At 39.4% G+C, this 15186-nt stretch overlaps 1 protein-coding gene across 5 annotated transcripts in view; it reads left to right on the top strand.

Annotated features, from left to right (window-relative positions):
• The first annotated feature begins 400 nt into the window (after positions 1-400).
• Positions 401-15186, top strand: part of iffo2b (intermediate filament family orphan 2b) — a 40904-nt gene continuing 26118 nt past the window's right edge. The window contains exon 1 of one of the 5 annotated variants that reach the window (XM_072586464.1): positions 401-1488. In XM_072586464.1, coding sequence (XP_072442565.1) covers positions 614-1488 — 875 coding nt within the window. In that variant the 5' untranslated portion in view covers positions 401-613. The remainder of the gene's footprint in view (positions 1489-15186) is intronic. The other 4 variants (XM_072586465.1, XM_072586466.1, XM_072586468.1 and 1 more) reach the window with 4 other exon arrangements.

Raw genomic sequence — 15186 nt, forward strand, 5'->3', positions numbered from 1 at the left:
CATTCGAAAGAGTAGGGGAAGAATGAGATGCTTCGATTCTCTCTCCTTGTCACGAACCAACTGAGAGAGGACTCTATCCTCCTACCTGATCCTGTACCAATACCTCAGTATTTCTGTCGCTCTTTAGACTCCCTCATCAGCTGGTTCTGAATTGGTGGACATTCAGCCTTACAGTCGCGGTGCAGTCTGCTGATGATCACATCAATCAGCGGTTCACTTCTAAGACAGACGGCGAAGCTGCTCACGCGCCCTTCAACACATCCTCCTACCGTTCCAGCGCGAGCACAGTCAGGAAAGGGCGGGAACGGCTCGCGCGATCCCGGCCAGTGGGCACGAGCCGTGAGGGGGTAGAGCCGAGTGTTTCCCCGCCCAGCGGCTCAGCCCTGCCTCCAGCTCTGACGCTGCGGCTTTAGTCACCCTGAAGGCGGCCGCGACGCTATTTTGCTCCGAAGTCTTTGAAAGGGTCGGACGTGAGGACTGGGACCGGCACCCCCACCAACGAACTGAGGCCCAGGCGGCGTCCGGCCCCTGCCCGGTCCTGCTCGTCTGTGTTCCCAGGCCATGGGATCTTGCCCGCGGCCACTTCACTGACTCCCGGCGCCCAGCCCTTACCATGAACCCGGCGGCAATGCCTCCGCTGCTGACCTGCGGCCTGTCTGATCCCAACCCCGTCACCCTGGCGCTGCGGAATGACTTGGGCTCCAATATCAACCACCTCAAGACCCTCAACCTCCGCTTCCGCTGCTTCCTGGCCAAGGTCCATGAGCTGGAGCGGCGCAACAAGCTCCTGGAGAAGCAGCTGCAGGCGGCCCAGGGGCTGCGGAGGAACCGGCTGGGCCGCACCCGCGCTGTAGCCACCCAGACGCTGCTGGATTGCTACAGCTACTCGGTCGGCGGTTACAATTATACGCCCGGTTCCACATACACACCCGGTGCCGGTTTCTCTCCCGGTGCCGGTTTCTCTCCCGGTGCCGGTTTCTCTCCCGGTACCGGCTCCGGTTACACACCCGGTGCCGGCTCCGGCTACACACCCGGTGCCGGTTTCTCTCCCGGTGCCGGCTCCGGCTACACACCGGGTGCCGGTTTCTCTCCCGGTACCGGCTCCGGCTACACACCCGGTGCCGGTTTCTCTCCCGGTACCGGCTCCGGCTACACACCCGGTGCCGGTTTCTCTCCCGGTACCGGCTCCGGCTACACACCCGGTGCCGCCTCCAGTTCCACTTATACATCCGGTACCGTCTCAGCTTACACCCGCGACTCGGGGTCTCTGCCTTATCACCATTACCCGAGCCGCCTCCCCGGAACCATTTGGAGCTTCACTCACATTAGAAAGGTGGGAGGCGGCCTAGAGACGGTGCAGGGACCCGGCGTGTCTTGGACCCACCCGGACGGCGTCGGCGTTCAGATCGACACCATCACCCCCGAGCTGCGGGCCCTATACAACGTGCTGGCCAAAGTGAAGAGGGAGCGGGATGAGTACAAGAAAAAGTGAGTTTGCGCTTTTCCACTGCGGAGCTTGGTGCAATGTGAGAGTGAGTGAGTGAGCAGCAGCCGGGAGGCTGACACATTAGCAGTCTCAGTTATTCTGACACTGGGCAGGAGAATTATAATTCCTAAAGTTAAAAGGCAAATCATTGGACGTAACGCAATTGAAGCTAACGGGATGACAAAAGATAAACCGTTATAATGTTGCCATGTAGCGGTTAAGCATTGCACCTGCACGTTTTGTATCACTCTCCGTAATCCGTTTATGATCAGTCTGAAGCACCATGTCCTATTTGTACTAAGAATTTCTGATTTTTCTTCAAGGTATCTTGTTTAAGGGAGTCTTGGGCCTTTATGTCTCCTATCAAGTGGTAAAACCCTGGTCAGGCTATATATTTTCAATAAATCTGAGATTAAAGGATTCCTTGGGTTCTTTGATAGTCCGCAGTGTGATCACTAAGATTGTGAATGTTATTATTTTTGATGAATGTTTATTAAATTGAGTGATGAGATGGTGCATCATGAAAACTCAAAGGCAACTTTCTTATTTTTAAAAGTTGTTTTTATAAGGTTTTGATGTTCGATACAATGAGGTCCTCATGATGAAGATCAAGGGGAAAACCAACATTGATGGTCTGGGAAAGGTGGACCAGTGAGAGTTTGTGGTCAGAGAGGACCCATATTTTTCTGAACATTGCAACTAATCCAACAATCCGTTATTCTAACCATTAGATAAACATGATTGCTCCTTTTGTCAAATTACACACCTACGATAACTCCATGTATGTGTGAGGATTATTAAATCCTAAAAGATTTAAAAGGAACCTAGACCTTCAAAAATTTAGATAATTATTTCTAGTTAGATCTAATTTATTGCAATATCTACTACTGTCATGCTCTGAACTTGAAGCAAATTAAATTTCAACTTGTGTGGTTGCAAGAGTAGTTTTACTTGGTTACTTTGAAGATGGAGCACAAATAATTTGTTAAGCTTCAGGCAAAATTTGTGTAGAGTTATATATGTAGGGAAGTTATCCAACGTGACAAATTGCACACCTACATTTCATTTAAAACATTGTAAACTTATAATGTTATATGAATATTTAAAATCTCTCCAATTTGGGTGTCTTCATCTAAAAGAGAAGGGGTGATGTAAAAGTGATATTGTTGATATCAAATTACTGATCAAACCTATTTCAGTTTTAGATTGGACAATTGAAGGAGATGGAAACTAACTGTAGAATACATATAAATTAATGTAGAATTTGTCACTGCATAGCAGATAAAGTATGAGGTGATTATCATGTGTTGCTTCAGTCTGAATACAGACCACTAATTCAGTTATTTGACATTTTGTTTAAACCTGTGAAATTAACATTTCTGTAATCGCAGAATAGTTCTCTGCCTCAGTGGAGCCGCACAACATTTTGCACAGACAATGTTTCAGTTAAATCCTGTCTGGTTTAAATCTCACTGAGTACCTCACTGATCAATTTGTATAATCATGTTGCCAGTAGCAGTTTGCAGATTGTACACAGAATAAAATATTTTCTAGTTATCTTGGATGTTTCAAACATCAGTGAGTGAATGGAAGAAATTTGTGCGTCAAACATAATCTCTTTTTGCACTGGATGTTATAACCTGATGTTTTAGCTCAACTGTTTAAAGATTTATTGCCTCAGGACAGTAAAATAAATTTAGTAGAGAATGAAATTCATCCACCTATAACATGTTGGTCTGTTAAACAGTTGCAGGGTGGAAATACAGGTACGAATCTATATGGTGACTTTTTATAGAAGGGCATTTGGAGTCCTTGTAAAGTGAGGTGCTTCATTGGACGCAAGAGAAATCGGAAGACAAGGTCATGATTTGGACCACTATCACCTGATGAAGGAGCGGTGCTCCGAAAGCTAGTGTGCTTCCAATTAAACCTGTTGGACTATAACCTGGTGGTGTGTGATTTTTAACAGAGGACAAGGTGCTCTTGTGCCTCTGTCTTGTACTTTCTAATGCTGGGCTACAATGTGGCATTGTCTGTTTCTGCAAGGAATCTAATACGGAACCATTTTGAAGTTAGACTGATCAGCAAGGTTAGATCTCATGGAATGCAGGAAGAACGAGCCAGTTTTGAATCCAAATGGCTACAAGGTAGAAGACAGAGGGTTGCCTTTCAGACTGGAGGCCTGTGACCAATGGTGTGCCACAAGGATCAGTGCTGGATCCACTGCTTTTCATCATTTATATAAATGATTTGGATCTGAACATAGAAGGTACACAGCAGTTAGAAAGTTTGCAGATGACTCCAAAATTGGAGCTGTAGTGCACAACGAAGAGGTTACCTTGGATTGTAATGGGATCTTGATCAGATGAGCCAATGGGCTGAGGAGTGGCAGATAGGGTTTATTTTAGATAAATGTGAGGTGCTACATTTTGGAAAGGCAAATCAGAGCCAGGACATATACACTTAATGGTAAGGTTCTAGTGGGGGTTGCTGAACGAATAGACCTTGGAACGCAGGTTCATAATTCCTTGAAAGTGGAGTTGCAGGTATGTAGGATGGTGAAAAAGGCATTTGGTATGCTTTCCTTTATTGGTCAGAGCATTGTGTATATGAGTTGGGAGGTCATGTTGCAGCTGAACAGGACATTGGTTAGGCCACATTTAGAATATTGCGTGCAATTCTGGTCTCCTTCCTAACAGAAGGATGTTGTGAAACTTGAAAGGGTTCAGAAAAGATATATAAGGATGTTGCCAGTATTGGAGGATTTGAGCTATGGGGGAGGCTGAATAGGCTGGGGCTGTTACCCCTGGAGCGTCAGAGGCTGAAGGTTGACCTGACAGAGGTTTATAAAATCATGAGGGGCATGAATAAGGTAAATAGATAAGTCTTTTCTCTGGACTGGGGAGCCCAGAACTAGAGGGCATAGGTCCAGGGTGAGGGGGAAAAATTTAAAAGGGACCTAAGGGACAACCTTTTCACGCAGAGGGTGGTGCTTATATAGAATGAGCTGCCTGAGGAATTGGTGGAGGCTGGTACAATTACAGCATTAAACATACAAAGGATGGATATATGAATAGGAAGGGTTTAGAGGTAAATGGAACTAGATTAGGTTAGGATATCAGGTCAGCTTGGACGAGTTGGATTGAAGGATCTGTTTCCATGCTATACGTCTCTGACTCTCTGAATTCAGAATACAGCCCCTTTAAAATCTGTTTTTTTGCCCCTCCGTTATTAGTTACATAGAATAGTTTTGCAGTTGTTGCAATGTGGGGATTTACTGATTGTGATCTGTCTTTGAATGGAAAGTCCGAGGGAAAGTTAATTCATGACACATGGAGAGTTAGTACACATGACACACCATTTAACTGAGGTGGGGACTGGCAACTTTTCTCAAAGATTGCATTGAAATCACTACAATGCTACTTACATTGTCAACTTACTAGTTTCTGACTAGTGAGTCATTGAAAGCTGCCCAGTACAATTAGCCAACTCTACACCTGTCTGTCATAGACATTAGGTCCTCATTCATCTTTGTGAAGAGTGGCCTATTTATTTGTGTTAGCTCTTCAAATGTGACATTTAGTGTTCTTTCCCTGATTATGGCACTACCTTTCAAATACTTACTAAATACAGTGTTAAATTATAGCTTGTATCCATGAACTCATTTGTGGTAAATCAATTGTGCTGTCATTATCCTGTTGTATGAATAATTTTGTTTTGTACCCTTGAAATTAAAGCCCTTCACAGTAATAGAAAGTGACATTCCTGATGAAGGGCTGATGCCCAGAACGTTGATTCTGCTGCTCCTCAGATGTTGCCTGACCTGCTGTCCTTTTCCAGCACCATACTTTTCAACTCTGACTCTCCAGCATCTGCAGTCCTCCCTTTCTCCCAGTGATAGCAATCTGTTTATCTTTTCAAAATGGAACATATCTTTGAAGTGTTTTAATAATCTTCCAATAACTCTTCTCTCCCCCTCCACCCCCCCCCAATTAATCTTCTATATTCCAATGACCAGCAACAATTTATTGTTCTTAGTTATGGATTTTCATCCTTAGTATGATTCTGATTAAGCTTTTCCGTGCCTTTATCATGGCTCTATTATCCAAATGCACCGGCTGTTTGGAGCTGGAGTACTTCCAATGATCTAACCAAATGTTTTGCACTAGTTCAATGTCACCTCCTTTTCATAATCAATATTCCTAGGATTAAATCCCAAAAGCCTATTAGCAATTATAACATTTTCTACCTGCCTCACTTCCAACTATAGTTCCTTCTGTGTGTCAGTGCTTGTTTGGATGTGTGTGGGGGATATATAAAGGGGTTGGTGGGAACTCCAGGTTACTTTCTAAATCTCCACTGACCAGCCTTTTTTTTTATTTGCCACGATACAAAATATTAATGTATACTTTAACCACTTTTGTCCATCTTTGCCATTTCCAGCAAAATGTTTAACCTCGCTCGTCTTGGTCAACCCCTTAGCTTGGCCTACATGTTGCTCTTCAAATTAAAATGTTACACGATTGGGTATCTGATGCACAATTTTGTCTACCTTTTGCCTAATTAATGCCTTGAAAATTTTGTTGAAAGGAGCAAATGGGTGCATTTTATTTCAGAAAAGCAAGACTAGCATCCTTAGATCTTTCTGTTTCTCCACTTTTGATTTTTGAATATAAGATGTACAATTTTTACCACTTACTCTAAATGTATTGGTATTAATGCAATTTGCCCACAGTCAGCAATGATTAGTTGAACCCTGATAAGCCTCTGGTCAGTTGACAAGCCATTTCCTCCCTTCCTAGTTAGTTAGGCTTGACAATGTATAATTAATTCCCATGCTATTTTGAAATTTCCAGGCTGTGGGAGAAGGAAACAAACAGTGTGTCATTCTTCGCAGGGTAATCAGCAATGTATCTCCTTACTGATTAAAAGTTCAAGAAATACAAAATTTTTCTGAATTAGAATGATAAATTTGTCAAATTGGGTGGGAAAGAGATGAGAGGTAGGCAGGAGTAGAGATATTGAGAAGGAATTGAGATTATTTAAATTTGGAAAAGTCTCCAGCAATAATTAAAATCTGAAGGAGTTGGATCCATGAGTGTTACAGTGTGTGGTAGTACTTTTCTGTACCAGAGGGTTGACTAGAAGCATTTAATGCTTAACTCCATTAAATGTGCTTTAACTTGTAATGACGTTCTGTGGCAGTTTGAGCATCTGCTGTGTAAATATGAGTTTCACTTCACCTTGGTGCTTATTGGGAACCAGCTTGCAAACTATTATTTTTACAAAGCTAATAGCAGACTAGCACATTTATGATAGTGTTGTATCAGTTTCTGTTTTAGATTTAGCATGTTGCTCTTTCAGTGCAATGCCCCCTTCTACTAACTCTCCGTTTAACTGAGGTGGGGACTGGCAACTTTCCTCAAAGATTGCATTGAAATCACTACAATGCTACTTACATTGTCAACTTACTAGTTTCTGTCTAGTGAGTCATTGAAAGCTGCCCAGTACAATTAGCCTTTAATATTTTCTCAATGAAGCATTTTTGTTCAGTTGTTGCAGTTTTCATTCCGCTGCCAAGGACATACTTATGTTAGACCAGTTGGAGTTCTAATCAACCTTTCATTTATCTGAGCAGAAAGTTCTTTTGAACTGAGAACTTGTTCACAAAGACGCTCAGTTGTAATAGGATGCTTCAGAATTGGATAGTATATTGAAGTTCTTTTCTGAATGCTAATGATTAGTATTGCATCTTAGAGCTAGTTTGTTTTTTTTAAGGCTTAGTACTTATGGCTTTCATGTTTGAGTAATTCTGTGGCTGAGGTCACTCCATGTGATCACCATGGCGCATGTTAACTTTTGTCATTATATCTAGATAAATTTATATCATGCTTGTGGAAATGCAAAGCATGTGTTTTCTGTCCATTTCATCAGCATCTTTGGAGGGCTGCAAATGTAGTAATTGTTCATTTAAGGCTTTAACTGGCAAACATTTTTTGCACTGTGAAAGAACATGCAAATTGCATTATACAACATATACAACAATCTACGATTTTACTGAGTTTTATTGCTTAAAATTCCAATTTCCTCTAATTGTACCAGGGAAATTGTTTATATTAAACACATTCATGTTTTTCTTTTCTAGGGTCCTCTTTGCATCAGGGTTAGTTGTGACTCCCAATTTCAAATCCAAGACCGATCGTGCATTTATCTGAAAGTCTTACCTTTACAGTTTTGCACATATGGCGATTTATTGATCACACTTGCAAGAAATGTTTAGAGGCAGAATAGTATGAGAACTGAAAACAGGAAAAGATGGCTTTGGGCATTAAAAGGAAAACATCCGTCCATAACTATAAAGACACTGGACAGCTGAAGCTGCATCTAGTTGTACTTTGTGATATTTTTACAAAATAATAGCATAAATGCCTCCATTCTGGAGTTGCAAGAGGGCACATTAATTATGATTTTTAAACTGCTACCCAATATTCTTTTGACGCTTAATTTTTGAGTAAAAGTATTTCTGCAGCTTAAGCATATTTTGTTGTATTTGCCGCCAATACATAACAAAACTAAGTTACATATAAATGAGCAGAAAATGAGCTAAGTCCTCTCCTTTCAGTGAAATTTAATATTTCTAAAGCATTGGATGTTGGATGAAAAATGAGTAACACAAATATGTATTAACATTATTTGGTATCGGGGTAACGTTATCCTGGTGACATCTGGCTGAAGAATGTGGAACAAATTGCTGTGTATTAGAAAGTTTCTCGCAGCTATTAAGGCTTCCTCTGGTTTACACAGGCATACAGCACCTTTAAATCCAGCTAAGAATTTTAAACAGTCCATGCTTTTACACTGAGCAGAAACATCTCTCCCATTCACATACATGTGTAGTGTGACTGAAACAAATCGTCAAACAGAATATAGTGTTACAAGTGCAGAGAAGGATATCAACATTAACCTTTGAGAGGTCCATTGAAAAGTCTGAACAGCAGAGAAGAAGCTGTTCTTAAATCTGTTCATAGGTGTATTCAATCTTCTGACCAACTGAAGAGGATGGTGTATGGGGGGATTCTTTGATTATATTGGTTGCTTTCCTGAGGCAACAAAATGTATAGATGGAATCATTGGATGGAAAGCTAGTTTGTGTGATTGACTGGGCTGTGTTCATGATTCTGTAGTTTCTTGCAGTCTTGGGAAGAGCAGTTGTCATACCACGCTGTAATGCATCCAAATAGGATGCTTCCTATGGTGCATCTATAAAAATTGGTAAGAGAGCCTTTCCGGACTTGCCGGATTTCCTCAGCCTCTTGAAGAAGTACAGGCATTGTTATACTTTTTTGACAGTTGCTTTGATGTGGGTGGCCCAGGACAGATTGGTGATCATCACTCCCAGGAACTTGACACCATTACAGACTGTCTTCAGCTTCATTTTGGGAAGTAATAGGGTAGGGAAATGGATATGGGTGGGATACTCTTCAGAGGTCGGTGTGGACCTGTTTCCACGCTATAGGGATTCTGTGGCCAAGCACAGCCAAATGAAATTAGTTCAGGTTAGGAAATGTGGTCGGCATGGGCAAGTTGTGCCGAACGGCCTGTTTTCTTGCTATCTGACTTTAGGAAACATCTGAAACTCTCTCCCCAAAAGGCAGTGGATCAGCGATGATTAGAAATTCTAGGTGTCCCATTGATAACTTATCATCAAGAAATATGAAGGGAAAGAGGTAAATGAAGTTGAAGTACAGAGCTTTTCTGTTCTGGTTGACTGGTAGAAAAGGTTTAGAAAAGTTGAATAGCCTCCTTCTGTTCCAGTTATTCTGAAGTGATACTCAGTGGTGGCCTTTTTGGAATACACTTCCTCTGAATTAAAAGTTGATTAGTTAAAGCCACTCCAAAGGCACTTAATGTATAATCCAGGGTGACACATATGAGGCGGTGCTGCATCTATGTCTGGTATTGTCTTTGTGGATGAGGGATTAAATAAAGGCCAAGTTCATTACCAGAGTTGGATGTCAGAAATCTCATGACAGTTGAAAAAGACAGATCATTTGGTGATTGTTATTTGTGCCATACAGCTGTGTGCAAATTGGTTCCCTGTGTTGTAGAAGTACTTTATTGCCTCTAAAGCACTTTTGAATATTCTGAAATAGTTAAGGGTTTTATATAAGTGTATCAAATTAATGGCTCTTTCAAATTTGTCAGATGTTCAGTGGCTACTAGAAAGAGACAATGCCTGTAGTTCAGGATTCTTTCAGTATGAATATGTTTCATGATTCTGCTGCATTCAAAATTCTTCAGACAAGTTGCAACACAGAAAACTTGTGCTAAGGTATGTCTCAGAAAACACAAAGTTGTCTTGAAGATTACAGCCTTTGCATCTTTTCTGTTCACAATTTGTATGGATGCCTGAATATAATTGAATGTAATGAAATAATGATCAGGGCAGGGCTAGATAAGATTGAAACCTAATGAGTAATACACTTTTGTTATTAAAACTTGAACATTCCCTCTAAGCTAAGGTTTCACCTTTTTTTAATTTTGGAAAAGAAACTAGTGTATATGCTAGAGTGCCAGCAGGTTTGTCTAGAAGAGTTCGATAATTGTGCTCCTGTTTGTTATGCACCAACTATCTCCACAGCTTTCTTTTAAAATCATTTTTGGGGTGGCATGAGATTAGCAAGATCTTTTTTGATTTCAAGTTACTTTCAGATTTATATTTCTTAGAAGATTTTATCCTTGTCAACCCTTTTGAACAATATCCCTGGATATCCTTTTGAGTATAAAACTTTAGCACTCAAATTGAGTAAATGGGAATGATTCTCTTCAGAAGAAAATTTGCAAATAAATGTAATGTTGAAAAAAAAAAGTCCTATCTGTATTGTCTTGTATCTGTGTGGTTCATGTAGTTAACAATGATTTCTGACTGTTGAAAATGGAGCTAAATATGCCAGCTATTTTTTAAATGTCAAGAAATCCTACAAATGAGAGAGAAATTAACAATTAATATGCCATTTTTTTCTCATTATGTTTGTCAGAATATAGAACCTTTGTGTGATGGTATGAGGGTTTTAATATTCACTGAACAGCAGGAAAAAGCATGGTTAAATAAAAGTGTTTGACATAACTGTTTTCAAAATGTGACTTGTATTTAATTGGGACCTTTTTCTTATTTGCAACCCTTTGTGGTGTTTGAACGGATGTATTATAGAAACCACAGGTCTGTTGTTTACAGAATTGTGGTGTTTTGCCTTTCTGTTGGGATAAAGGGATATTACATAGTTGGAATTAATGATGCAGTGTTTCAGTGGAAGAAAGGTGGTCTGAATACAGTGGATTTACTAAGTACTTACTATCTTATCTGTACAAGTTCTTACTGTGTATGGTCTCTAATGATTGATTGTTGTCAAACATTGACCCCAAATATTTACCCAAAAATGTTCAAACCCTCTCGACTTACCACCTGCTTATTATTGAATTCAAACATGTCTTAGTACAGTTCATAATTACTTATGCATAAGTATTTAGAAAAATCACAAGTGAAAGTGGACTGTGTCTGCACATGTAGATGTATGCTGTCAAGGTTACCACCTCACTGGTATGTGCTACAGTCTTGCAAATCCTGTCCTTCAATATGTCAGCATTCAATCAAGAAGGAATGACATATATGTAGCCCTGTTCAAACTTTGGTTATCAAACTCCCAGCCTTGGATGGTGTACCATATTTATGAAGAGAAACAATGCTGCAATGCAATAATCAAAAATCAATATAGATTTGGATATAGATTGGCCTGCTTAGGGAACATGAATGATACACTCATGGATTTTGAAATGCCTGCTGGTCAAACAATGTTAGGTGAAAGCAATTGGACCTGAGAAGAGGAAATTCACTGTGCTGTCATGTATGTCTGATGAGACAAAATTTAAGCCAGTGGTGATATTTTTGAGGCAAACTATCCCAAAGTGGAAATTCCCAAAAGAAGTAGTCACCCATATTCATTATAAAGGATGAATGAATGAAATAGCTTGAAAATGTGGCTGAGCGAGCTTTGGAGATTCTGAGCACACGCATTAGATGAAGAAAATATTCTCTTTTAGGACCCGTTCAGATGTATATGTTTACGAGAAGTTGCTGTTGGAGTTCAATTGCAGACAAATGATACTGACATGATTCCCAGTAGTCTCACCAGGCATTGGATGTCTCTCTGTAACAAACCCTTCAAGGATACCATGGGAGGGATTAAAAAGTGGAATGACTGGCTGAATGGAGACAATATACAGACTTATATCTTAGCAACACTCTCTATGAAGGGGGTTGTAGAGATCTGGAGTGAAATCAGAAGGATGAGCATTCAAGAAATACGGGATTTCCAATATACTTGATTAGACAGGTAGTTAGTGGAATGATATGGCGGATGGCTACAAGATGAACCAGTTGGTGTAATTCAAGAAGTAAACTGGGATGTGTTATTTGATTTGGATGATGAGGGTGACTTTTATGGAATGTAATACACATGCTGTTTTAAGTAGTTTTCTCTGTTATTGTGAAAAGAAATTCAGAATTTTTGCATTTTTAAAATTTCACAAATTAATATCCACATCCATTGAAGCTTTCTTTTAAGTAGAAGTTCAATAGTTTATCATTGGCTCCTTTTTGTGCTCCTGTTGACCTAGTCAGTGATACCCACTTCTCATGAACATTTTTTTTAAAAGTACAATAGAGCAATCATAGGTAATGCATATTAAGGGAATAAAAATGTGATTAAGTTTCTTGAAGGAAAATGAATAATGTTGTCTGCAAATCAAATTTATCTCTCTATCTTTCCTTTATTGTCTCCCACGTGAGTCCAGAGAAATGTGAGCTATTCTTATTCTGATGCCTTCCTTTGGATTATATTGCCATATCAAACAGAGATACAATTAAATTGGAAGTTGTGTAAGACTGTTAAACATTCACCGTGAATGCTGTGAATAGTAAACATATTTTGTATGATCGCACAAATGTGTAATTTCTGAAAAGCTCTTTCAGAGTCAGTGTAATATCTTTTTGCTAAGCTTTTAGAGAAGTGTTGAACTTTCTCACACGCATTTTTATACAAATAGTTTGGCAGTACAGAATAGTTTCGCAGATTAAATCACAATTGTAGCGTGACAGAAAAGAATGCCACAAGAAACTATGCAAAATAAGTAAGCTTGCGTGACAGTTGGAACTGAGCCTGCCACACCCAAATCAGCCACACCTGAATCCACCACACCTGGTCAGGTATCTCACATGGCAAAAAGACAAATGTTTTTCGGTCTGGAGGGGTTCACTCTCTTGAGGACAGTGCTATCTTGTGCTATCCTAATTTTCCATGTTACCTTGCCACTTCTGCAGTATGACCAACCTGGCAGATAAACTTCTGTAGCGACACCCAAATGTTAAATTTACCAGTTGAGAACTTATCTGTATTTTGTTTACACTGCAAACACATTATGTATTAGTTAGTCTAAAACAGATTCTTATTTTCAAGCATCACCAATTTCACTGTTTTCCAAATTAGTTGTGGAAAAATTAGGCAACAAAATCCACAAGCTGGTTGCATAATATTTGCAATTTTTAAAAACAAAACAAATATGTGAGAATGTCTGTGTAATGTGTTTTCCATTATTTCAGTGAAAAGCCAACTTTATTTTTATTGCAGTATTTAAATTTGTGTTCTCTGGAAATGGTTTTAATGCAAACTACGTGGAAAGTTGAAATTGAGACCATATGCAAAAGAACCTAATTTGTATCTTTCTATCTTATGAAGAGAAACACATGAATTGAACTTCAAAAGCTTCTGGGGTCGATCATTGGTTGTGCTTTGGTTAGAAAATTTTCATATTCTGCTTGGAGACTGTTGTGTAAGAGGGAGTGGGGAGAGAGAGACACAAAATGACTAGGCAGAAATATTTTACATTGAAAACATCTGATTTGTTGGTTTCTAAATCTTTTATAAAAAGATAGCCAAGCTAACCCAGGTAACCGCAGACCAGTTAGTTTTCTATCTGTGTTTGGAAACATTTTGTAATTTTCAACTATCGAAAGTATAGGAAGGGAAAATAACTTCGTAACAGTGTAGATTTCAGAAAGGAAAAATGTACTTGACCACCCTGATTCAAATCCTTTTAAGGAGGTAACACACATGATGGATGGAGAAAAACATTTTTTTGTGATGTGCATGGAGTCTCTTCGAAGACTTTCCACTAGGTGTTATGTAGAGAATTATTGGAGAAGATTTATGCAGTCAGCAGTTTGTAGGTTGCAAGTTGAATCTTATGAAATTTTCAGGCAGAAGAAAACAGTTGGAATTAGTGACAATTTCTCAGTGATTGGAAATGTTGCAGTATCCTATCAGATTCTGTTTCAACATTAATTTTGATATGTTGGTTTTGATTTAAACTGTGAGAGATTGGTGTGTGCAAATTTATAGACCATATTTATATGTAGTAAATTGATTTAAGGTCAAAAGTTGCTTTGGAATTTTAGTAAGTTGGTTGAAGAGGAGGCATATGAAATGCAATGCGCAATAAATGTTAATTTTTTTTTGTTTTTTAAGATCTATAATTTAAATGTTTGGGGAAAATGAGTGAAGATGAAGGTTAGTGATTTGACAGCATTTCACATCCTGCTAAACTTTAGGGAACCCCTCCATAGTTTTCTAAGCTCATCATTTGCTTCTACAAGATTGTCAAACCATAACAATGTCTATCCCACTCAAACTCCACTCTAAGTAAGTGAAACGCCAGATTATTCTCTCTCAACTGCCAAAGCCCAGGTTTACTTGTATTGCAATGAAAACCCCACTCTCTCAAGTATAGCTTGAAATCAAGGGCTGGAATTTCCTTTCATTACATATTTTGGGTACAATGTTCCCAAATTCACACCCCAATTTTTTTTTTACGATAGTTGAAGTTTCAAACCATTCGTGCACATTAAGCACATATCTTGAAGGCTGTGCAATCTTGGAAATCTTCCAGTTTTTAACATGACTCATACACTGCGGTAAAAATACAATAAGAAAAAAGCAAAGTGCAGATCTTTGGCAATTTTCAGAGTTTTTTTTAAACATGAAACATTTAAAACATTTTATTTTCCCTTGTCCTGACATTCTGGGTATCATTTTGGACCTGTTTCGAGCAATTGTAATTTCTAGATTTTTTTTTGGTGCATCACTCTTAATGTCTCTTATCCCATGACAGTTTGAAATGTATTCATGAATAGGAATCAACAGAGCATGTAGCATAAATGAGTCTACCACTTTCCAAAGTTTACATTTTTTAATCACTGGGTATTTAATTCTTAATTTCTTGTGTGCTATCGCCCAAATAAGCAGGAAGCTCCACCTCCCAGGTGCCCAATCTTGCTTAGTGTTGCTTTTAATCCCAATTTTAAAAATGGAGGAGGATATAAGTTAAATTGCAGCCACTCGTGACGTAAAATTTACAAGCAAGCTATTTTTTTCCCCAAAAATTCCAGAATACCTTGTGATAAAATGGTGCTTGCTTGGTAAGTCATCTGGTCCAGATGGAATACTTCCCAGATTGCTGAAAGAAACAAAAATACAAATAATATTCACATAATATTCAAATTACCGCTACATGTCATTTTACTATCACGCACATTTCATCAGCGCGAATTGGCATTAATGCGATTGATGAATTGTGGATGTTGTTTG

This window comes from Chiloscyllium punctatum, chromosome 16 (genome assembly GCF_047496795.1).
Source record: "Chiloscyllium punctatum isolate Juve2018m chromosome 16, sChiPun1.3, whole genome shotgun sequence".
Lineage (NCBI taxonomy): Eukaryota > Metazoa > Chordata > Chondrichthyes > Orectolobiformes > Hemiscylliidae > Chiloscyllium > Chiloscyllium punctatum.